This window comes from Fundulus heteroclitus, chromosome 16 (genome assembly GCF_011125445.2).
Source record: "Fundulus heteroclitus isolate FHET01 chromosome 16, MU-UCD_Fhet_4.1, whole genome shotgun sequence".
Taxonomy (NCBI): Eukaryota; Metazoa; Chordata; class Actinopteri; order Cyprinodontiformes; family Fundulidae; genus Fundulus; species Fundulus heteroclitus.
In genome coordinates, this window is record NC_046376.1 from 30,656,176 (window position 1) to 30,681,285 (window position 25,110).

The 25,110-nt window shown below is 42.3% G+C and overlaps 1 protein-coding gene across 2 annotated transcripts in view; it reads right to left on the bottom strand.

Moving 5' to 3' along the window:
- The window catches only part of LOC105929904 (myosin-9), a 37,629-nt gene extending 22,121 nt beyond the window's left edge, over nt 1-15,508 (bottom strand). For both annotated transcript variants that reach the window (XM_012867838.3, XM_012867837.3), the window contains exons 1-2: nt 15,304-15,508; nt 1,523-1,854 (exon numbers count right to left, since the gene is read on the bottom strand). In XM_012867838.3, coding sequence (XP_012723292.2) covers nt 1,523-1,849 — 327 coding nt within the window. In that variant the 5' untranslated portion in view covers nt 1,850-1,854; nt 15,304-15,508. The remainder of the gene's footprint in view (nt 1-1,522; nt 1,855-15,303) is intronic.
- Between the last annotated feature and the right edge of the window lie 9,602 nt (nt 15,509-25,110).

Below are 25,110 nucleotides of genomic sequence, written 5' to 3' on the forward strand. Positions count from 1 at the left end.
GGAAATGATTGGCAAATATTGCAAAGATGATTCTCTCTGTGACCTAAAGCATCTTGGCCACATCCGCTCACTCCAAACGGTCCTGTGTGATTTTAGCATTTCACTACCAACATTGCAATAACAATGTGTTTAAGGTATAATGTGCAGCCCTTATAGGGGCAGTACAAATACCACATGTATGAACATACTATTGTATTATCTCACTCAATGTTGGTGTGGCTAATTATATTGGGCCTGTATATAAAGTTACACTGCAATACAAAACAAACACAAAGTAGAACGGCTGTGTAAACGTGTAGTTCTGGTCCTCATCACTGTGCACTGAACACATTTAGAGACCAATTGTTGGGCTGGGAGTCTCTCTTTTTTTTTTTTATTAAATGTGAACAATCCCTGTTAAAAGAGCTCCATGCCTGGTGGAGTTCAAACCTAAAAAAAGAAAGAAAGAAAAAAAAAGTCTAAAGTCATGAAACATTAGCTATTGAATGTTCCCCAGGTTGCCTCTGCATTTCTGCTAGGACCAGAAACCCAACATATGGGGGCACAAGGCAGCTAAACTGCATAATCATACTTTACACACAGCTTTGCTTCTTGTGTAATAATATGTTCGCATAGTTCATTACCTCAGAGCCGAAATTTTCCCATGGACTCTGATTTGTAATACTTTGTTATGCAAACTGAACTCCACCCAGCTACAAGTTTAAACTGATGAGTGATTCTAGTATTGCAAAAAAAAAAAGAAGGGAAAAAAAACAAGAAAAAAAAACCCCTGCATGCCAACTTTGCACATTTCCTTGAAGGAAATCCTTTGTAAATATCAATGTTTCTTTCATTTTGACTCAAATCTTCAACTCCCTAACATCTCCGTCTTCAGTAGACGTCGTTTCCCCTGAGAGAGTCTCCGTTTTAAGACGGGAGAGCCTGGAGCTATTAAACCATCCATAGAATGGATCTCTGGAGGAAGAGGGAGGAAAAAACAGTCTTTGTTGATATGACCGGGTCACAACTGAGTCAAAGGGACCAAATGGCTCCCAGGCCAGAACATGGGAGTAAATAACATTAATTATAGGCAAAGTAATGATAGTTACACGGTTTACATTCCTTGCCCCTTTTTTGAAAACACTGGAGCGGCGCCTTTCCATCTCACACGTTTTTAAAATCTCTTGCACTCTGGGGCACATTGTTCCCTGCAGCTTCCTGTTTACATGACCAAATCCCAAACAGAGGAAGAGAAGCCAACATTACCATACTGGAACATAGCTTAGAGATGAAACAATTGAATCCTGACTGCGTTAACGGATTGCACAGTCTCTTTCCAATGACAGCTTGCACACAATGGGCCATCTTACACTACAGAGCCTAATGAGAAGATAATTGGGTTGGACGGAGATCAAAAGCGGTCAGAGATGCATCGCGGCGGACTGTTTTCCCATCAGCCAGTGGAAATTGCAAAAAAAATGATCCCTACTTTAGCACATTTCAGTAAACACACTGTGAGGTTGCTTCAGGGCTTCATACTCACATAGATGAGTCCAGAGTAGTATCTCTCCTTCAGGTTGTGCAGCACAGACGCCTCATTCAGGCAGGTGAGCTCGGCCATGTCCTCCACCTTGCTGAACTTGGGCGGGTTCATCTTCTGGATGTCGTCTTTGTTCACCTTGATCTTCTTCCCAGAGTCTGCCAGCTCCACCACGCACTCCTCGCCGTGCTCCTCCTTGATGGAGCCCGCCTCGAAGCCCAGGCGCTCCGAAGGCACCCATACCAGCTTCTTGGTGGCCCAGTCAGCCTGCGCCAGCGGGTTGTTGACCACGTTGCGGTCCACATACAGAAACTTGTCCGCGTCCGACATGGTGGCTGTTTCAGAAAGAGAAGAGACGGCGTTTGCAGTTAGCACAGAGGCACCATTAGGAGTCATATAAGTGTGTCATAAAGAGAGAAAACGCTTCGATTGTTCAGGTTTTTGTTTTTTAACATTACTCAGCTTTTCCCTGAATGCTTGGATCAGCAGAAACCTGTCGCTGGTCCCCTGTGGGGCAACATGTCAGTTGCACCCCGTGCAAAACATCCAGAAAGCACATCTTTTTGTGAGTCTAAAAAAATTTATACAAATAAAAAATGAAAGCACCTACTATTCTACCTTTGCAATAACATTGACCATTAAAGAAAGACTGTATTGGGTGCTGGAGCTCCCCATTTGCTGGGCACAGATACTCCCAGACAACTGAGAGTGCGCTAAAAATAAAACGCTACATTTAACCAGCGTTACTTCTTTACCCAAAAAATGACTTTCTGGAGTCTGCAGCCTTTTATCCAGTTTTCCTGACAGCAATGGATATTTCTGTCCCATCCAGTTACTGTGGGTCATCCTAAATATGGTGCGTTGAACATTTCAACTACTCTACACCAACAGCATCTACTGGCTGCCCATCCACAACATTTTATCAACGTCAGTCAAGTAGACTAGAAACTTGTAAAGGCCAAAGTTTTACTTTACTCACTTACATAGGTAGTGGTGTAACTGCTGATGTCAGCACACTTGGATAATAAGGTAATTTGCACCTGGAGCCACATAGTTTACAGGAAAGACATTTTCATTTTCTGATGTACACCTACTGGCTGGTTTCTGGTCCCGCCCAGCAGGAGGAACGGGGCTGATAGCGGCTCACCAAAACCAGAAGCGCTCATTTCTTGGCCATGTTTTTGTTGATTACTACGGCCAAAACATTGAATAGATATTTTGATCCTTTAAAGACAAGAATGAACAGCGTATTATTTCTGATAGGTAAAAGGTCTTTGGTGTATTTTTGCTTGCAAGGAATTGCTTGGACTGCAGTAGGTGTGAGTTAATTATTAACATAGACTGCATTCAGATTCTCTAAGACTGTAATATAGCTGATGATGACACTGGTTGCCTACTGCAGTATCAAAGGTTTCAGGAGGTACAGAGGTGGTAAGGTGGTCCAGCCAACCATAAACTGAAACAACCAGAGAACGGTCGATGTTGGCCAGAAGCAACTTTCTCAATAAAATATCCGTGTTTGCTATGAAATGACGACAGCAACCCTTTTTAATCAGCCACATTACTGCATATCACCTGTTTGTCAATCAAGTTTCTTAACTATGATAGTTAAGATGTTGACTACTTGAGTGAAACAGCAAGCATGCCATTTTAATCTAGCAGAGCAGATGCTATAAATGCATAATTATCTTGACTTGAACGCTCCAATGACTTGAACGGACTACGGTAATCTTGTTACAGGAACAAAGAAATTGCTTTCTGAGCAGTCATAAACCAAGAGCAGCATGAGCGGGGGCTGAACTGTCCCAATAAGAGCTGGGAAAGCAATCTGAAACAAGCTCTTACAACTCTTATGCTCAAAACAAGCAGAGCCCTTTAGTGGTGAATAAACAGAACCCTGATTAAGTCGCCCCACCGACACCAGAAGACTGAAGCAAACGGTTTCTTCCTGCAGGGCAACCGGAGAAACTCGGGTGGGCGGGGCACGCTCCAACTTCTCACATTTTAACAGATCCTAAAAGATTATCTTAAAGTTGTTTGCATGCCAAAGCATCATGCATACATGCCAAAGGGCAACAATGCACAGTCGACAGATAAACATCAAAGTCCAGCATACATTAGTTTGGCTTTAAAAAGCACGAAAGCTCTTAGGGAACAACCTGTTGACAGAGAACTACCATTTATGCTCAACAGAAAGTGACTGAACAGGTAAAACCGGTACCAGGGAAAAGTGCAACATCCAACTCATCTACCCACGGTATAGCAGTGATGCTATCAGGCATTCATAAACACTGACTGACAGCACAGCCGGAGGCTTTTATCGACCTCATTTCAAAGCTGCAGTAGCATGACACCATTTTCCCAGTAGCAACACGGCTTTTAACTCGCGCCCTTTTTCCTCATCAGACAGCCGACGGCGCTCCAATACTCAGGCCTTTCCATAAGCTTGAAAGCATGCAGCAGAGGTCTGCAGGCTTTTCTTTACGTCTACTGTACAACTACGACAGTAGAGATGATCTGTTGCCAAATTCGTTCACTTTATCAGATGAACTGATTGCACAAAGCAGAAAAACGTCAGCCAACAAGCTGTGCTTTCCTAATGTTGAAACAAAATAGACTACAAAGAAATATTACAGAGTAATGAGCATTACTCGTGATGAAAAGTTGTTTTTAACGCAGGCAAACTGATCTTAGTTTAAATGTTGTTTAGCAGCAGAGATGCATGAAGATCTAGGCCTCAGATTATTCTGCCCTGACCGGTTACAGAGCAACACCTAAACACTAAACAACTTCAGTTTGGATGCTCGTATCGATTAAAGAGTTAGCTATCTGTAGTGAAGTGTTGAACATGAAGTCAGTGAAAGCAAAGACATTTATACTTTTTTTTTTTTTTTTAAAGGAAACTGTATTTTTGATTCCTGCAGTTTATTCAGGCTTCAAAGGAGAGTGAGAACTTCAGCAGATAACAGTAAGGCTAGCTTGTCTAAGAACAAGCTGGATTTAGGAATGCTGGTGGCTTTGCAGAAATCTCAATTGGGGATTTACATTTACTCATTCATTCATTCATTGAGACTTGTTTTGGTAACACTAGCCATGCTAGCTGCTAATATGAGAAGCCGAAGCCAGTATAAAATGGAAACTTTAGTTCTTTTGTCCATTTAATAATTGTAGAAAACAACCTTGTTTTATACAATATATGGTATATTGTACATTCCAATAGAAATGTGTCTTCTGCATTTAAGCCATCCCATAGGGAGCAACCTGGGGCTACGGGTCTTGCTCAGGGAGCCATAGTGGCAGTCTGGGGGGTTTTGAACCGAGCCTTGGTAGAACACAAGCACGCTTCTCTAAGCAGAAATGAAAGGTTATGACATTTAATTTGCTCCAGACTGCTGTGATTTTCTCATGACTCCCTCATCTGCCACACGCCATCAATGAGATCTCAGCCGGCATAACAGCTGATACCCTTCACTGCTGACTTCGTCTACCAACTCTTCCCGGGTTGTTTGACCTCAGTCTCCACCGTGAACCCTGTTTTTTCCCCTCTTAGCTGGAGACAAGCCTCCTCCTCTCCATCCCACAACCCCGTCTTCCCGATGCCGGGTTATAGCCACCCTCCTTCCATTGTGTTTATCCAATCTTTTCAGGGTCACATTCCTGCCATACTAACCGTTTTATCAGGGAGGGCCAGCAAGCAAAGGCATTCCACAAATATCTGTCCTCCATCCTCCCCTCACATCTTTCTCAGACATATTTGCTGATGCTTCCTCATGTCTTAGCTCTACCTTAATTCCCGGCCCGCAAACTTTCCACTCAAGGGACAGGATAAACCCCCAGTGATAATAGTTTACCGTCTGTGCTTCATCGTCTTTGATGTGAGTGTTGAAAATGGTTCTGTCGTTTCTTTAAGGTGTACTTCCTCCAAAAACTGTCTAAACTTTGATCACGTGTCTAGTAAACATGTTCTGTACGTCTCTACGTTCTTAGCTTTGTAGAAGAGCGGACATGCTGCAAAGTTAACGCATGGGCCCTACAGCAGCTTTAGTTTCCCGTATTTTAAAAAAGCTGTGAAGAAAATTTACATTAACAAAAGATAATGGATCTCTAAAACCCTCTACGGACAACATCCTGTTTTTCAAGTCACGTCAGTCAAGCGTGCATTAGTACTAAGATCCATTTGCATGTGAAACAGCTAAACCAGTAAGAGTGGTCCAGTTAGAGCTTTATGCAGAAACCAGGGCTGGGAGATAAATTGATGAATCCGAATTTACAATTTATTGAGATTTTTGGAAAAAATCAGAATTTTGTTTTGCAAATGCACTCACTGGGCTTCAATGAAGAGAATAGCTTGCACTGCTAAAAATAGGTTTAAGAAAATATTTTGTCAAAATATTGTAAAGAGAAAACCTTTTTTTTTTACCATAATACGAGGTACTTTAATTTATTCATTATATATAATTTTAATTAGTTTGACATTACATAAGTGAAGTGAAGCCTGTTCTTTGCTCATCGCGTAATACCACCAGCAAACATTAAGTTATATTTTCATTGTTTACAATGGCAGGGCCGCCATCTTGTTTTACAATCATGTTTCACGGCTTGTAATTAGTTGCACTTTGAATTCAGCAAGTTTTTAAAAGAATTTAATTTTTGTGAAATAAAAAGGGGAAAAATTTGGATTTGGTATAATAAAAATCTGGGATTTTATTCTTTAACCATTTGGCCCAGCCCTAGGAGAATCACAAGTGCAACTAATGGGGGGAAAAAACAAAAACATGAACTGTATTGATATTAAACAAAAACGGAAACAAGCATTAATTGTTTAATATAAAACTCATCATTAACCCCATTCAACAGGTAGCAGGGACGGTTATTTGAATAACAGCATATTAACATGTAAGATTTAAATTCTGATTATTCTGTACATCTCATTTATTTAATCCCACATTTGTTTAGATATGGCATGCGTAAATACTCATTCATCTTGGCCTCTTTGACTCAGTAGATGTCTGATGTAGTCAGACTCCAGCGCTTGACACAGAAAAATGACTCCGACACACAAACCATTTCTCCAGAGAAATGAGGATTAAATTTACCCCATCAGCTATTTTAGTTTGACAAGCGCTGTTCCACATAGAAAGTAGAGGAGGGACAAAGAAATCCCACCAGCCAATTTAAAGCCTCAGCCCTCTCCTGTGCAGCTCTGGATGTTGACATCAAACAAGAAAAAGGAGTAAAAGTATTAAAACGCACCAGATTCCTACACCATCCAAGGTTTACACTGAAGTACACGGCATAAAAAGTAGATCAGCCGGTCTAAATATTCAGAACAAGTCTTTCCCTGAAAACATGACGATAGGGAAGCTGTACAGGAACAAAGGGAAACAGTCTGATTAAGCTACTCTAAAACCCTTCAAATGGAAAACAAAGACCTGCACGATATAATAAATCTCCACGATCAATATGTGCAAGTTCACCACATGGATGGAGCACTCTGCCCTGGCTGCCCACAATTTATGACCATTTCAGTGATGCTAAAAATCAGAGCTGTGGGGATGATGTGATGGACAAGACTGAAGAAAAGTGAGGCAATGTCAATTAGTCTTTGCGATATTTATAAATAAGACAATTTAATGCTTCCATGTTGTGCAGAAAGACAAATTCACAATAAAAGTAAATAAATTCTCATAAAAAAAAGAGGGAGTGTTGGTTTGGAAGAGGAACCATGAACTAATTTGTAGGGAAGGAAGGAGGATCATCTCTAAAAAAAAAATCCCGTGGACTAGACTGTGGTTATGAAGAACAACAGAGCAGCCTGGATTTGGAGAACGTCATTCAGAAATGAGAGGAGCAGAGGAAGAGTAGAGCTACAGAGCACTCCCAGTCCCACTCAGAAAGCAGGCCAATGTTGGTCCTGATAAAACCAGAGAGATCCAATCTCTAAACTCCCTTTCATTCCTTTCCGCCTCGCTGAACTTCCTCGAGTTAACGTAGCTAGAAAAAGAAGGAGGGAAAAAAAAAAAAAAAAGAAGTCAAGACAACCTCACACAGCCTGATCAAGTACAAATAAGCTCTCCTCCTCCTCCTCTTCCTCCTCCTCCAGCTGGACGGGGAGCTATGACCCAGCTGGGCTGTATTTACTGTTCCATCGTGAGCATTATCAATCAAAGCACAAGGTCAATAACTCCTCACTCCCACCGACTGCATCCCATCACAGCCGCACGCCAGCGCTGTCTGAGCCGTCTTCCTCCTGGCTGACGTGCTCATGCTGTGGTTATCGTTTAGCGCTGCTCAGACCGCTTGATTTAAACCGTTCGGATGATCCGTTCCAACGTACGCACAGGTCCCTTTCTGCTCCCTCTCAGCTTTACTGCCTCCCTCACCCTTAATGAGCGAGCGACGGCTCCGAGCCCCAGAGACGGGCAGGCAACATCCAGCCAGCCAGGGTTAGCTCTGGGCTCCCGCCACGCTCCGCCATGCTTATCTCAGAGTGGGAAGGGTGGGCCCAACGGAGGAGAGGGGAGGAAAGAGGAAATTACAAGTTGACTGAACTATTTCGTCATCTTGGGAACGTTGTTTAGGTGTCGGACAAAGTGCTATGTCTTCTTTAAAGCAAACCCTCAGCAGCAAACAAAGAGCTGCTGAGTCATTTCACCTTAAAGGAGCACACCCCTGTACTTTCTCTCGCAGACGCTTTAATCTCAGACTTTACGTACATTAATTTAAAGTCTTACTGGATCCGCATCCGCTGAACCAGTGGTTCTCGGGTGGAAAATTACTGTTACATAGAATCAAGCTGTTATTTATTTGGTTCAAGTTTAAACACCACTGTCACAACTCTAAGAAATGTCATTTAAAACTTAATGAAAATGATCACAGTGGCTGGAGTTTTCCTTCCACTGTATGGACCATAGAGTAAAACAGACCGTCCCTCTACTGACTTTTGCTGCACGCTGCTGTCCAGCTGGCTGAAAGAGGCCTCAGACACATTTTTAAGAAAGCTCCGTTCGGCTGTTGTGCTTTTTGTGAATGGATGACATCTCACACCAGTTTGACGACGTGAGACCAAAGGAGCCACACCCGCCTACCTTATCAAGGTCTCCTGCCATCTTAATAAGAAACTACAAGTGGGTAAGCTATGAGCAGGATGTCTGCCAACAAGTCGCCACCTGAGCAAATAGCTTAATTAATTACCCAGCTAATTTCAGCTCGTTACACCCGTGCAGCTCGATGAGGGACAGAAGGAAAAAAGGTCAATTATTCTCTGCAAGCTGCATTTTACTTCACAACTACTGGTAAATTTAGCAGGTATTCCATGTTTGATTATGTCTGTGTGTTAAACTGAAAATAAGTACATTTTACATATATTACTTAGTAATTAATAACTGCTGTGCTTCAGTTTTAAACGAAAAACAACAATAACCTGACTCTCGGCAGTCATTGGAAGGGATTTCAATACCACAGAAAACGGACGAGCCAATCAGGATCGCTGGGCTGGATTTTCATAGATGTGTCGTATCAGAGAAGCGATACGTTACCCGATTACCCGGGCAAAAGCTGTATCACGATGGAGTAAAAAAGTTTAACGCAGCAGGAGGTATTTACCCGTCCTGCCACTGTCCTGATGTGGTAGAAGACCTGAGCCAAACACACCTTCCCGACCCGTCAGCATTGCAGATCAGGTAAAACACACCAACTCCCAGAGACTCAGGGCCCGCCCGCTTAGCAAAATCAGAGAGGTCCCGGTTTTCATCAGAGAAATCTGGTCCCCCGGTAACATTGATGCTGCTTTATTTATTTATTTATTTATTTTTTAAAATCAGTGTTGTTCAGTCTACCGAATCTTAATTCTTTAAAAGAACACCAGAGAACAGCTTTGAATGCTTTTGTTAGTGGAAACAATGGTTTGGATGTGAGCGGTTGAAGTAGCACAGCAGCAAAGATGACGGACAAGTGGTTTATCCAATCATATGCAAGGATTTTTGATAAGGCCCCTCCTTCTGAAATACATCTCTAATGGAGCGATCCCAGATGGATGTGTGGAGCTCTGCTGAACCAAATCCATCTGGCTAGAATCAGGTTAAAGCAATTGGGGCCTAAAACAGATTATTTTAGTTAGAAATGTTTTGAAACTGAGGTATTTTTCCTTAAGGTTATCTAAAGGACCTGTTCTTAATTCAGACTAACTTTAGTTCTCCTTTTAAACTCTTTCCTTTAGTAACATCAATGGCAGATCTCATATCAGCTGGCGGTCTTCCAGAGTTTTATTTTGGGTTGTAACCTTCAGCTTTTGCAGTATTTAAATTCTTTATTTCAGGCTTAACTACACTGCATTATGTCTAACTCAACCAGTCCCATATTGGAAGTCAAAATATAGACTTCCTAGAAACTCCAGTCAAACGTCAAAGAGCAAAAGATAAACTGAAACACGAGTTGTCATTTTAAAAAAAAAAAAAAAGGTCCAAAGAACATTTTCCTCGTCCATCATCTCAGAACTTATCTCGTTAGAAACCTGAACGCACAACTTACCATTTATTTGGCAACAGCCGACAGCAGCCCTCTCCTAAAGACGACTGGAAAGTATCGGCAGGGAGATAAAAGCAAACCTTTCAACGGGCAGTGAAAGATTTCTTCGATCAACATTCCTGTCAGCAGCATTTCTCCTTGGGAGGAATGCTGCTTTGCATCCAATATTTCCAAAGCACCGAATGATAAACGGCTCTCACTACCAGCGCTGCCTCATAGCTCTGTCCCGCTCACTTTATCTCCAGACGGCCCCTCCTCTACTTCAGCCTGCTGATTTTTTCATGCGATTCCCGTTTTTGGGTTTCTCCAGCTTATCGCTTGTTATCTGAGCATTCGCTGAGTCACAAGCTAACTAAGCAGTATATTCAGTGTTCGATCGGCCACATGTTGAGCTGAAAATGGCGACATCTGGCAAGCGGTGTGATTTGGCTGTATGTGGTAGATAAATGACGAAGATGAGCGGGACGAAGAGACAATTACACGGCGCGTTTCAAAGTTCAGAGGCCAAAGCGAGGCTGAAATGCACGCCGCCAACGTGTTTAGCAATCTCTAGACGAGACCATTAACCACACCAGTTTCACCAGGTGTGCTGCTCACATCCACACAAACCTCACTTTTATAACATCTACACCAACCTAGATTTTTTCTGTCCTAAAGCTTTTTTTCCCTCTCCAGTTTTAGCTTTTTTCTTTAATTGCAATGATGGTTTTATAAATGTGTCCTTAGCCGTAGGTAATCATTAAACTGGCCCTGCGCCGATTGCAGGTCCGTAAACTCTAATCAAGCAATACACCACGACCACAGAGACAAAGCAGCAGCTACTTGGTTATGTGCAGTTGACTTTGAGCCCTGAAATCACGAGCCTTTACATTGTTTGAGCCAGAGTCATTTCCTGGTATTGTCTGACTCCAGGGAAGCTTTACAGGTGCCGCTATGTGCAGAAAGACGGAGGAAACGTCTCTAATGTCTGGGTGGTGACGAGCTGTAGAGTAGGAACAAAAGGCAAAAGAAATCTGCGAGGTGGCGGTTTAAATGTGCATTAAGACTTAACAACTGGTTGCAAACGGCGTCAACCTCACTCCACAAACCGCACAGAGCGAGGGATTGTGGGTACTCAGCTAATGCAGAAAGATTTGCTTACATGCATTTACAAAGCTAACAATCCTTTGGCAATTAATGGGCTGAAACCTATTTGGTAAAAATGGTGCCAGTTTTAAATAAATACAATGATAAACGGCAACTGCAGTGGAGCACAAAAAGTGATGTCTACCGGATCCATGGATAAATAAATCGTCCATTGACTGTGTTTCACAACACAGTAAAAAGCATCAAGAAATAGAGCCCAAATAAATTGGGCTCTATTTTTAGCAGCCCACCAATCTAACCTTTGAGGCCAAATCCCGATCCACAGCCTTTGTAAAGCTTTGACAGGCTAATATTAATTTGGGGCTTATTCCAATTTCTTTTTATAGGCTACATAAAACACCAGGATGGTTTTTGCTCCATTAGAGGTCAATAACTTGTATTAGAGGCATACTGCACCAAATTCTGAGCAAAGCAGAACAGGGTTCTACCAATATTTTACAAAAAACACAAAATAATTAGAAAGCTACAATTTTAATCTGCCATTAGCCTTTTATATTAGCGGTTAGGACAGTGTAGCTAGCATTACTTAAACAGCGGTCATTAACGTAGATCTTACTTTAACTAGGAGATGTCCAAAAATGTACAAATAATTTCTGATCTATAAGAATAAATGAGAACTGGGGAGACTTTCAGCAGATGACTCGAAATGCAAAAGATGTCCATTTATATCTGAGCATCTCTAGTCCATATTCCTTAGACTGTCCCCAACTGGCAGCAAACAGCCACAACATATAGACAAGATTGAAAAATTCCTGCAGAACAGACAACCTATTGTTTCTGCTGAAATTATGTGTATAGTGTACTGAGCGAAGCAGAAACTCACAGTTCTTTAATCGTGGTAACCCCAGGTGCTTTAACCAAAGGCATCTGGACTTCCTTTTTGAAAACAAAGTCTATATGAAAAGCTACTTATTAAAGACAGGAAGTCCAGTTGCATGCAGTGCTAGCAACGACATTGTTTTTCATAAAAAGGCACATATACTCCTGTTAGAAATTGCAATAAGGCAAAATGGAGTAAGCCAACACAGGACCGTAAAGGAAAGCCTTCCAAAGCTTTCCCAGTTGGGAACCCAAGAGAGAAATAACGGCATCCTGCAGATGACAGCCACGGGTTGCAGTGTACCACTCAGTGTCATGTCGTCCCAAAACCACCAAAAACAACCCCCAGTATGCTCAGACCGTCCCCTTCTGACAGGATAGAACAGCTTCACACCCAAACTCTATGCTCATCTGCACTTGATTTGGTCCAGCGCTCGGTACATAACCCTCCTAGGGGGGGCTTGTGTACGGACTTTGCTGACACATGAATGGTGGAATGCAATAATCTCTGCATGGGGCTCCATAACAGCACCAGAACTGGCAATAGGAACAGAACTTGCCTCAAGAGAGTGTTTCACAACATGATAAAAAGGACGTGATTTACCAAAACTCTAACGCAATAACAGGATATGACACATTCGATGTCACCCAGCGTGTTGCTTTAAAAGGACACTGCCCTGAAAGATGAGGGTAGCTTGAAAAAAAAATTAAAAATTGGTTGCAAAGCTCATTCGGCCATATTTAGGCGCGACCATTAAGGGTTAAAGTAGAAAGCTTTCATCGTAGTTTTATAGCCTCTTGGCAGAAAACAGCTGATCTGAAAAATATGGTTCTGATTACAAACGGACCGATCCAGAACTGCTGCGCAAACCCTCCCAATGGAGAACCTGAAAAACTCCAACAAGACGCGCGTTTGGCTCCAATAAGGTGTTTTAATGCTCGGGGCCAAAATAACAATAATCCACAAAACTTAGCAATAAATCCTGCAAACACTAAGCCTCCCTGTGTGCAGCTCTCCAAGTGATTGGGGAGTGCGTGCATACCGCAGACTGTTTGCGTCCCGGGGAGCACAATGACATGCCACCTAAACAGAGCAAACACTAATGGAGCGGACAAAGAACAACCCTCTGGTAGACGCAACAAGACGCGGCACGATGAGAATGTGACACCTTCCAGACTGTCAATCAGTGCATATGGTGGCATCATGTGTACCTCCTCCCAGCTGAATGAAAATGTCTGTCGAGACGCAACGCAACCCTCAGACTGACCCGTCACACAATTAGAGGCTCTGGCACAACAATCCCAGAGGTATGTTTGACAGTTCTAAGGGGCGTCGGCGTCACTTTTTGTGTCTTTTGTTATCGAGTGGCTAATCTAAAAGACAAACTTTCCTCAATATGGAGACCATCAACTATCTTTTTCCTCATTTTCCTCGTTAAAAATATATCTGGTTCAAAAATTGGCTGCATTCATTACCTTTGAGCTAGTCTCGAACTGAACAAAATCTCCCTTTCCCCTCAGGAATTTGCCTTCACGTCAACATTTAAACACAACGTGGACTTTAGGGGTCGGTCGCCTGTATACCAAGCGTTACACTTTTTGTCACGTTAAAATTCTTCTGATAAGACCAGAGAAAGTGCCGCAGTGAGCAGGCTGCTAACTCCAGCTGCAAGGTGGTGCGGCCCCTCCCCCGCTTGTTGCTGCACCGCCGGGTTAGCGGGCTGATACGAGGCCGCTACGTTTCCGCCTAGCTTGCAGGACAACTCTGGCTAGTCGGAAGTGCTCCCGGCTGCAAAACAAACCATTGGTGGAAACTGGAGGAGCGCCACCTATTACAGGCAGCCAGCTGCAGACTAGATACCTGACCACATAATATGACCGACAGATCAGCAAACATCAGCTTGTTACTATAAAGTGCTGCTCACTCTCCCACCACAGCTCTATAAAGAGAGAAATGGGAAAGCAGCGCAATAAACACATTTAGTTGGAGACTGCTACAAAAGTTAGGTATTCTATACAGTCTATGTTCCAAAATTCAAAGTTATATGACACAATATACATTTTTATTTTTTTTTTTGCTGCAGCTGAACCATTCATCTGGTTTTAAAGACAATTAGATCATGTTATAAATGTGTTAAAATAATTTGGGTCAACACCATAAGCTCATGGTATTTTAGGACACTTTTGGCTAAATAACGGACTGTTACGAGTCATTTCAAGGGATTCATATTTTAACAAAAGAGAAGCTATGCCAGTGCTTGTCATACATATTCCTTGCTGGATCAGAACTTTTATACGTTTTGATATAAATCGAGGGATGTAAAAAAAAAAAAAAAAGTAAGAACTTACTCCTGAACGTCAGATTTGAAAATGCACCAACTGTCCTTATCTATTATCTATGATCTAAGTGTCACTTGACTGATTTTTTTTTTTGATGCGTTTTCAAATTATCCCCCTTTGATTTGACATGAAACCCCTGAGCGTTTCACTTCTAGAGTTAATATCAAAGTGAGGCAGAAATCTTACATAACTCAATTGTGTCTATACTTAAAACCAGCTGGAATTATGCTGACATTTTATTCCTATAAAGCAAAAAATAAAATAAATCACTGTAAACTCCTATGAAACGTGCAAGGCGAGGTTTATAACGCAGACAGGATGCTGCCTGAAGTTAAGGCTGCGCAGGGCGGCAAAAAGCTCCGTTTTTTGTTTTTTTTTTCTTTTTTTAAGTGCGCCGGTAAAACGGTGACGCCATGCTGCTAGTCAGACATGTTACCGGCCACACACGGTGCCCGTCTCTGACCGCTACACTGTAGCAGTTCATAAGCTCAACAGACGTGTCTCTTTCACGACTGTAGGTTTAAAAAAAAAAAAAAATTATGTCACATCCACATGAGTTGAAAATCTTCACCGGGTTTTCCAACAATTCATTCAAGCAAAATCACTCTCTGCCTCCTCCTCCTCCGCCGCTCTGCTCTTTAGCCTCTCGCCAGCTGCCACGGCGGTGTTTGACGGCCTTTAGTCCTACATTTAGGTGCGTTAATTTATTTGTATTTATTTAAGACAACCCATAATGGCATTAGCGTACTGTTATAAGCGGAAAAAACCTGCGGCTAAATCAGTGAAGGAGGTTGCCGCTCCACCCAGCTCGCTGGAGAGGGCGAAGTTGCAGCAGCCAACTAGCACAGCGAGCTTCCTGGTTCGCTGCACTTGCTGCTCGGAGCAACCTACTGAAGGAGTTAGAAAACAGCACCTAGCCAAACATGGGCGCCTAAAAAAAGAGCACGGCTTACCGGGTTTTGGTTGCCGTTCGCCTTGCAGAGAGTGGCTTTCAACAACCGGAGGGCTCAGTCAGCGTCGCCGGAGTCAAACTTCTTTTTCCTGTCGACAGCAGAGCTCAGACTAAACTACAGCGCTCGCTTCCTCTCCAAACTTCACCCAGTTACCCTCTCGGTCGTTTTTTTCTTTTTTTCTTTTTTTTCTTCTCCTCTCTCCCTCCTCCCTTTGCTGCTGTCCGCTTACTGGCTCGGCTAATTTCGCTCGAGCCGGGGTGCGGTCCAACGCAGAGAGGGCGGGTCTAACTGGTCACGTGGCACTCCCACCATCCAATGGCTGCCGCTCATTTGGTAATCGCCGCACTTTGGACCAATCGTGCTCCGAGGGAGGCGGGAACAATAAAAACGATTGACAGCGGATAGGCGGGACCAAACGCCACAGGAGAAAAATGAACTTGAAAGAGTTGAGAGGGGCGGAGAAAGGATGCCGATAAACCCCGTGTTTAATGAGCCTGGTATGTACATGCTTAGGATTTTTTTTGACCATATAAGTACCAGTGACTTTTCAGGACGGGCTACGTTATCCGGGGGTCTCCCGTCATGTGTCAACGTGGTTGACTTTGAACACTGCGTACTTTGAAACCAGCTGTTCGATGCTTTCTTCTGTTCTGAATTGCCAAAAAAAACCTTGAAAACAGCCCACAAACGTGGAACATGTGGCCCCCATAGCCCACAAAATTCAAGTAGTTGGAGGTTTATGCAACAGACCAACACCAAGTAGAACATAATTATGAAGTAGAAGGCAAATGAGATGTGATTTTAAATAAGATTTACAAATTCAAATCCAAAATGTTTATCATTCAATTGTATTCACCCACTCCCTTTACGTTGATACCCCCCCCCCCAAAAAAAATCCACTTAGTTGTAACTGTACCTTAATAAAAAAAAAAAACTCCCTCCTTGTGGTGACCCACGTAGGTGTGAACTCCTGTCAAAATTTAACTAGTTTGGTTTAAATTAGAATGACCCAGCAAAAGTTCAGACATAAATCCATCTAACAATCATTGGTTTTAGCATTGCTGGTCACATCAGGGTGAGAATCAGATGATTGTGTGCAGATTCAAGGAATTTGACTCTGGTTGTTGTGCAATAAATTGCTGGTGCAATATATTGTTGTTTCACAGCTGTGTAGCTGACTAGTCATGCTGTGAGGTGGTCCTTGTGTTCATTGGCTTAGCAGCCTGAGGGAAGAGACTGTCTCTTTGACGGATGTTTCTTTGTTGTTGTTTTTTTTTTTCAAACAGTGGTCTGTGGCAGCGAGCTGAAGGTAAAAGTCTAAACAGTTTTGTGTGCAGGATGTGTGGGGTCAGCAGAGATGTTGGCACCCTTTTTGCTGACCCCAAACCTGTGCAAGTCCAGGATGGAGGGAAGGTCAGCCACAATGCTCCTCTCTTCAGCCTAATTGTTTGTTGCAGTTTGGACCTTTCCTGCTTTGTGGATTAGCCAAACCACACATTAATGGACGAACGCCGGACAGGCTGAATAATGGCAGTGTAGAAGTTGACCAGCAGCTCCCGTGGAAGGTTTTATTTCTTGTGTTGCCACAGGTAGTCAAGTCTCTGCTGGGACTTCTTCTGAGCAGTGTCCTTGAGTTAGGACTTTCTCAGGTGCCGGAAAAGTCAGCCAGGAAGCTAATGATCCACTGACAGGTGGAGGCCAACACTGTGAGCTGGGTGAGCTTCTGGTGGAGGGTGTCTGGGTTGATGGCGTTGAAGGCTGAGCTGCCATTTTGTGTATATACAAACAGGATCCCAGTGTACACCAGTGGGTGGTCCATGTGGTGCAGAATGAAATGTAATCCACATAAGTCCAATTGTAATAAAGTTGGGCCTTTTTGGTGAGAAAAAAAAATTAGCAAAACTGGCGAGCACAAAATGCAGGTCACTTTAGTAGTGTGTCCTAATTTTCTATTTTTTGATCTATCACACAAAGTCCCAACATATACGTTTTGTAAGGTGATGAAGGCGTGTTAATGCCTTTGCAAGGCACTGTACAGGCATGTCCGATGAATTCCTCAATGACAAAGGTGTTTACCCGAACTGTTTGAAAGTAGGTGTTGCATTGAAAGGTCAAGATTAAGAGTGAGTGTTGCACCATCTCATTCGTGGAACAAAGTTGTTTTCTGAAATGTGGGAAGAGGTCAGAGGGCAACAACGAAGGAGAGCCAGAGGAACAGAAGATGATTTAGACTCTGGAAAGTGTTTTTCTCATCAAGACTTATCACTGTTTCTGCAATAACGTCTTAATGGGAAAATTAAATCATCCAACCGTGGGGGCCCCTGTTTCTACCTAAGGAGTGAAATAATTTCATATAAATGGTTAAAAACTACAGGCTTAAAAAAACAACAACAGGGAATTCAATTAAATTTTCAATTCAATTAAATTCTATGATGATAGCTCAAAACACAAAACTTTAGCTTTAGGTTAAGCAACCTTACTGTGCTGGGTGGAAGTATTAATACGTCTTCAACGTTTTCACATTCTGTCAAGTTACAACCACAGACTTCAGTGTATATTATTAGCATTCTGTGTGATAGACTAACACAACCTAGCGTATACTTGTAAAGTGGAAACAAAAGGACATATGGTTTTCAAAAAATTCTGCGACCACCATGCTTTACTGTGCAATGGGTTTTTGGTGTTGCATATGGTTGCGTGCATTGTAACTGCTCACACTGAATTTTATTCATCGTTATCAGATTAAAGTAAAAGTGCTGAAAGCCTGAGTTCTTTTAAATCAAGATTAAAAACACATTTGTTTAAAATTGCCTTTGACTGTTCTAGTTAAACTGTTCTACTGCTTTTAATGTTCTTCTTTGTTTCTACATTCTATCCCTACTTGCTTTTATTCTATTTTCTATCTACATTTTATTCCTGCTTGCTTTTATTTTGCTATATTTTAATCATGTAAAGCACTTTGCATTGTCTTTGTACTGAATTGTGCTATATAAATAAATTTGCCTTGCCTTGCCTTACCTTACCTTACCTTACCTTACCTCACCTTGCCTAAAGGGGCCATAAGCACTGCAGACTTCTGAGGTCTTTATTAGGAGAAGTTTAAAACCTTGTCCTTCTTTTTTTTCACAATCTGAACGGTCTCTCATGTAAAATCCCAATGAAATACATTGTAATTTGTAGTTATCATGTGACAAAGTACGGAACATTTCAAGGAGTAGAAATACTTCTGCAATGTACTTTATAAAACTGTTTAAACCATTTTAATTTCACACATTCAGGTCTGTGCAAGTTAGCTAATCCTGATATCTCTGTTAAAAGGTTTACGTTTGCTGCTGGAACCTATGCCGTAGGTTACTACGTGATTTTCCTCCTGTCAGTCAAACAGGTGAACTGGCATTCAGGACCAGACACGTTCTCTCCACATGGGAACCGCTGCAAGTAATGATTTAATTAGATAGGCAAAAGGAAAACACTTCAACTGCCAAATCCCTCTTGGCATTTCTTTTGCTTGGTTCTCCAGAAAGAAATATTTGTTCCCAGAAAAAAAAAAAGAAAGCTATATGTTAAAGGGGGAGACAGTGTGAGATAACAGATCCATGTGTCAGTAAAGTTGTAGGAACCACATGTACTCAAAGGAGGAGTTTTGTATTAGGAGGAAGGAGGGGGTTTGCAAATGACGAACACAAGCATGGAACCTCTGCTGACAGGAACAGTGTAAAATGAACCTGTTTTCTTCAAACACTTCTGTGGAAATCGGACTAGACGCTCTGAGCTAGAGAGGGGAAATGAAGGCTCGGAGCCAATTTTCCTGTCACAACCAGCAGGGAGACATTAGCAAGGGAATATGTGAAATGAAGATGAAAAAATGTCCTGGTTTATTCAACAGCTGAAAAGATAGAAGAAATGAATTAGAGCAGAGGTGTACATCTACTTGTACACTGGGGTATTTTGAGCCACTGTGAACAAGATGATAATCTAAAAAAATAAAAAACACAGTAGGGTGACCATGAATATGACCTGACCGAAGAAGAAAAATGTTTTATTCCACTTATTATAATAAACAGGCAGGACATATACTGTATGTTGTTTAATGTATAATGAATATGAGAGACTTGCACCTTGTGCCATTTTTGAAATAATAATTGACATTATCTAATATAAAGTCTAATTGCTAAAAGACGGACAGATGTGCCTGAAATATTATCGTTTTGTGTTAGTAATCCTTACCTCCGAAGAAAAATGTGCTGTCATTATTGCTTTTCATCTGAATTAATTGACATTGTTGCTAAGAATAGTGCACCTAAAGGAGCAGTTTTCCCAGATCACTAACTAGGTCAGAGTTTCAGTTGCTGGCAAGTGGGATTCAGGAGCTTGTTCAACCTTTCCAGCAGGTGGCTGTGAGTCCATCAGCACGATGAAGACTTTTGGACTGCAGCATTTAAAAAAGGGCATCATTTGTGTGCAAACAAGAACAAACGGAAAACAAAAAACCCACAAAGAATAGTCCTGCATGGTGGAGCACTGTGAAAAAAACAAAGTGCTAGTGCTAGCTGATTTCTTAGTTGATTTACTTGAACTATTGTGTGTAACAAAACCACTAAGTGAGGGAATGGCTAACATTCACTGCTGGCTAACATTACCTAAATCTATCTACTATGCTAAAACTAGTCTACATGTTATGTCATAAAAATGTTTGCTAACAATATGCGATATTAGTTGTACTAAAAGTAGCTAATATACTAGTAGTATTAGTTAATAAAATGTTATTTTAGTATATTAGCCAAGATTAGCAAGCACTACTCTGCTATACTATGCTAACATACTAGCGTGAGTATATTAGGTAAAAGTAACTTGGATTATTCTGTAAATATTTGTAACTGTTTTAACTTTTAAAAGCAAACTTCATCTGTCACCTCCTAAAACTGTTTACATAAACCAGACGAAAAGATACATTCAGAAACTCATCATCACTGAGTTATTGCGTTACAGTTTCCCGCCATTCTGAAAGTAGAAATAAAAACCCGGATGCTGGCATGAAAGCCATAGTTACATGTGTACAAATGTGTTATAAAATATACAGCCAACCTGAGTCCCAGAATGAGTTTAAAAGTAACATGTTGTTGCAAAATTCATCTTCATCTATTTTTAAGCCGTGCTGAACTGTTCCACTGAACATGAAGCATTATAGAAGAATAGGTAGCAATTCTTCATTGCTTGTTTAGCCACTACTGTTAAAACAATGACAAAAACACTGTTCTACAAGGAATTTTGTGCATATCCACAGTGCTGAAACATCCCGTCTTATGAACACTGAAAGTTAGCCTGTGTACTACTGATTAAATGTTACATAAATAATAGAGAACTGCTAAAAACAGTCAAAGTATGATGTTTTACCGTGAGTCTTTAATGCGAAAGTCCATTGTGGTTCTGTTGCACCGACATCCGGCTTACCAGTTGAAATTTCCTACTCCGAGGTCGCAAACTCCAACTTTCGAGTACAAATGGAACGCGCCATACGTAGGAAAAGCAGAAATGTAATTTCCCCCGTTTTTAATTCAAAGTATAACCGCTAATCTCTCCTGGGCAAAGAGTAGAACGGGAGGCAGTCCTGTAAAACCAACTTTGCAAAATCTGCAAAAAAAAAAAAAAAAGATTGCTGCAAAATCGACGTCAAATTGCAAGCGACTGACCAGTGTGGCTACGCGTTCACCCAGGAGGAGTGAATGCTGCAATCTGCTAAGTTATACAAGATATAAAACTAATATAAAAATATAAGATAAAAACACTTTTTAACCAATCTGTCTGGAAGATTTGATTTGACTTTGTAAAATGCCTTGAGATGATGTGTTGTGAATTGGCGCTACATAAATAAAAGTGAATTGCATGCCGCCTGTATGATGTGATCTGGCGAACAAGGTCAAAACAACTGGCCGACATCCTGAAGTATCGTCCGTCCCATGCATCTGTCGAACTAAGACACTGTATTTGCCCTGTTCAACTCAGGTATTATTGAGCGGTCAAACATGCTACCTGCATTAACTTTTTCCCTGTTTCAATAACAACGAGGAATCTTCTTCCTCTAACGCTTCAACCGTTTCGTTCTCCTCCTCTTTCATCGGACTGAAAACTGCCCTCTCTGCTATTGTGGTGTTGTTGTGTTGTTTGTCATATTTACACTTATCTTAGTGGGCGAAACTTTCTAAGAGTTCAGCGGCTGATTTTATCATTGGCTATGTATTGTCAGAGCCAAAAAGAACTATGTCCTTGTTGTTGCCACATGGAGAATAAGAATATAGAGGCAGAAGTAATGAAAAGTTTTCTTTTAGAAGTCAGAATTCTTTTTTTTGTCCTTATTCAGAACAAACCAAACTAAGTCCTAGTTCTGTTAATACTGCATTAAAATGTCCATCAGGATGGCGCTACTTGGTTATCTTGAGATTTACTGAGGAGACTCTTGTTGTTTTAAGGTTTGCGCAAAACTGATTTAGAGGACAGAGATAGCGCGGCTGAAAAGAAAACAACACCGGCAATCTTGATTTGCCTTCTGTTTTGTCTCCCTGCAACACTTAGTAAGACCTGCCAGATAAGAAACAGGAATAACGAGCCCTAATGCAAACACTGCAGGGTCCTTTTGCATAAACTACACATTCAGTGCACCGCACAAAACCCCAATGTTCGGCCCCTTTCTTCTCTCCTAAGCTCCCTAATATCACAGCAGGGCATGGCTGGTATCCAGTGACAGACTTGAAATGAAATCACACTTTCAGCACAGCGCGTTATATTTGCTCACTGCATGCGGGTGTTACAGGAATGTTTCCTTTGGCTTTCCTATATGTTTAGCAGCTTGGCATTCCATGTTAGGAAAGCTAAACCGTGGCTATGCAGCCTGCCTGCCTGCCTGCCTGGAAAATTCAATAACTCTCTCCCTCCCCTATAGAGTGGACGGGAAGTAGCTCCAACATCAGCTTAGAGGTCATAGGTTGTGTGTTTTCTTGAGCAAGACCAGATGCTGCGAGGAGAGGGGGTAAAAAAAGGGGGAATAAATGCAGAATGAATGAGAACAAAAATTCAGAAAATGTGCCTAACACTGGTGTAAAAGTGATAAAAAACAAACAGAATGAGGCATGGACGGACAGAGATGTTGGGGTATAAAAAAAAACAAAAAAAAAACTGCAGACATGAATGACCAAATATGGATACCTCTGACCTCAACGCCTCCGTCCCTCCCTCCGCCTGCCTTTTCCTTCCCTCTGCCTCCCTTTTCCCCTCGTCCTTCCTCGCTAGGTTGGTTGTAATAGCAGCAGGGTGTGTCTGTAATTCAGGGTGTGTTGCAGCTAAAAGCCATTATATCATTCGCTCAGCAAGAAAGGAGCCCATTCAGAGGCCGCGCGTTGATCAAGCGCCGCAATAAACCACCTCAGAAACCCACCTCCGCTCTCGCCCAGTTAATTACTTGTGCGAATTCATGTGTGTGAAAATTCACGCATGGCTGTTTTTGGTGGGAGCCTGGGCCCTCATGCGTAAAAAAAACCCTGGATAGAGCTCAGATTCATGCCAGTTCCAGGAAGGCGTGGGTTGACCTAGATCTCGTTACCTGAAGTGCCTCTGATTCTTCATCGTTTTGTCAATAAACCCAACGTTTTAAGAATATTTACAGGTCTTCTGGCGGTTTGTGCAGCCTCTTGACATCTTGAAGTGCTTGTTTGTGTGCAGCCAGGAGGGCCAGAACAACAAGGATTATTTACGAGCGGCTTGTGAAGGTAATGCTGTAATGTCTGAGTGGGCGGCTGTTTATCCTGTCTTAGGTCCTTTGGTCTCAGCCTGCCCTGACTTCTGTCCTTTCCTCACTAATCAGCCCACAGGAAGTATTGATAAGACACATGTTGACTCACAGAATGGAGGAATGCGGGGTGAAGGAAAACCGTGGCACAGCTCTCGTCTTTTTTTTTTTTTGCGGAAAGATCCTTCTTCATCTATCATCTTCATGTTAGTTCGCCTCGCAACGTAAGGAGACGGTGACAACGGCGGCTGTCATCAGCGACAGGGCAGACGGTCAGATTTGATGTGAGGAAGGCTAGAGCGAAACACATGGTAATCCAAATCCTGTGTGGCAGTGCGGCATGTATTTATATTCAGTCCCACTTCACTCTTACCAGTGTTGTAGTCAAGTCACTATGCCTCGAGTCCGAGTCCAGGTTCGAGTCTCCAGTGTTCAAGTCTGAGTCAAGTCCAAGTCATTAAAAAAAGTCAAGTCTGAGTCGAGTCCTTATTGATCAAGTCGAGTCCAAGTTCCGCAGTGAAAATTAACGTTCGTTGTAGGAAAATGCCGTGACGTGTGATGTATGACATGAAGCAGTAACATTCCATTGCACTAATAATTTAGATATTAAAATCATACACAAAATAATATTCTAATGACATATTAAAATTATAGCCTAATGATATAAAAAAAAGTTGAGTCTTTTTCTCAATTTCCGAGTCAGAATGATCTGAATGTAGGAGTCCGAGTCCAAGTTCGAGTCATCAGTGCTCAAGTCCAAGTCAAGTCACGAGTCTCTAAATTTAGCTAATGACTCGGACTTGAGTACTACAACACTGACTCTTACACTAATAAACGCAACAAATTGCCTCCACAAGTCGCCTAACCAGTGAGCAGTAGTTCCGGGAAGGCCTCAGAGGGTTTTTGGAGAAAATTACCGAACAAACGGTATCAGGGAGGCCAAAAAAATACAGCAGCCCAGAAGCTGAAATCTAAATTCCCCATCTACATGCAAAACTCTGCGTGTTGCTGGAAATGAACGCTGAACCGAGGGCCCCGGATAAAAGATGTCTGCAGTTTTACACGGTGGTGGCGGCATCATGCTGCGAGGATGCATTCCTTCAGGGAAACTGGTTTGTGTTCAATGGATGGTCCTGGAAGACAACCTATAATATGAGACCGGGGCTCAGATTCACCTTCCAGCAGGACAATAAACATGTAGCCAGGGCTGCAGGCTATTGGCTCGGCCCAGTCAAAGTTCATTGGCTTGAAAGGCGATGTCAGCAGATACTCTCCGTGCAGTGGGACTGAGCTTGAGCTGCTTAGAGGAATGGACTCAGATAATCAAAGCTTGACTCGGTTAGGGTTGAGTGCCACACTTTTCTGATTTTTATTTGTTAAAATCTTCCACAACAATGCACTATACACAAAACCAGTTTAAGGTGCCGCCCATGTTTAGCTTTGCATGGCACCGCGTTCGCCTGGAGCAGGTCGGGACACCTGACAACGCGGAGGGGAGCCCGTGTTTAAACTGCAAATACAGCCAGATATTTACTATCAACATAATTGTCTGAGGCTCTTCCAGATCTGGCTGCTACTACAGATTCAGTCTGGTTCCCATCGCACTCACTGAAGCATTCTGGCCCGGCTTCAGGAGATATCGCCGCGAATGAACTCGCAGCCAACAACACGAGCCGTTTCAGGCTCGGAGAAAAGGCAAAGCAAGGCGAGACAGACTCCCTGGAAGATTTCTGGCAACTCTCGCTCTCGGTTTGTGAAGCAGCAGCCGCTGGCTTCCCCCCCTGCCTTTTTTCTCTCCTTATATGGTCACAAGAGTGGTTGGGTAAGAGAGAGCGGGTGGAGGTGTGGTCTATTGTTTTTGGCGGAAGGAGCGCAGGGCTGCGCGTCGCTTTTTGAACCTTTGGTAACTGTCGTCATCGCTTCAGTCACCCTCTTTCCTCCGTCTGGTTTCAGGCAGAGACAATGAGTGTGTCTATGTATGGCAGTAGATGGATTCCTGAGAGGCCTTCAACTCAGGTCCCTAACTA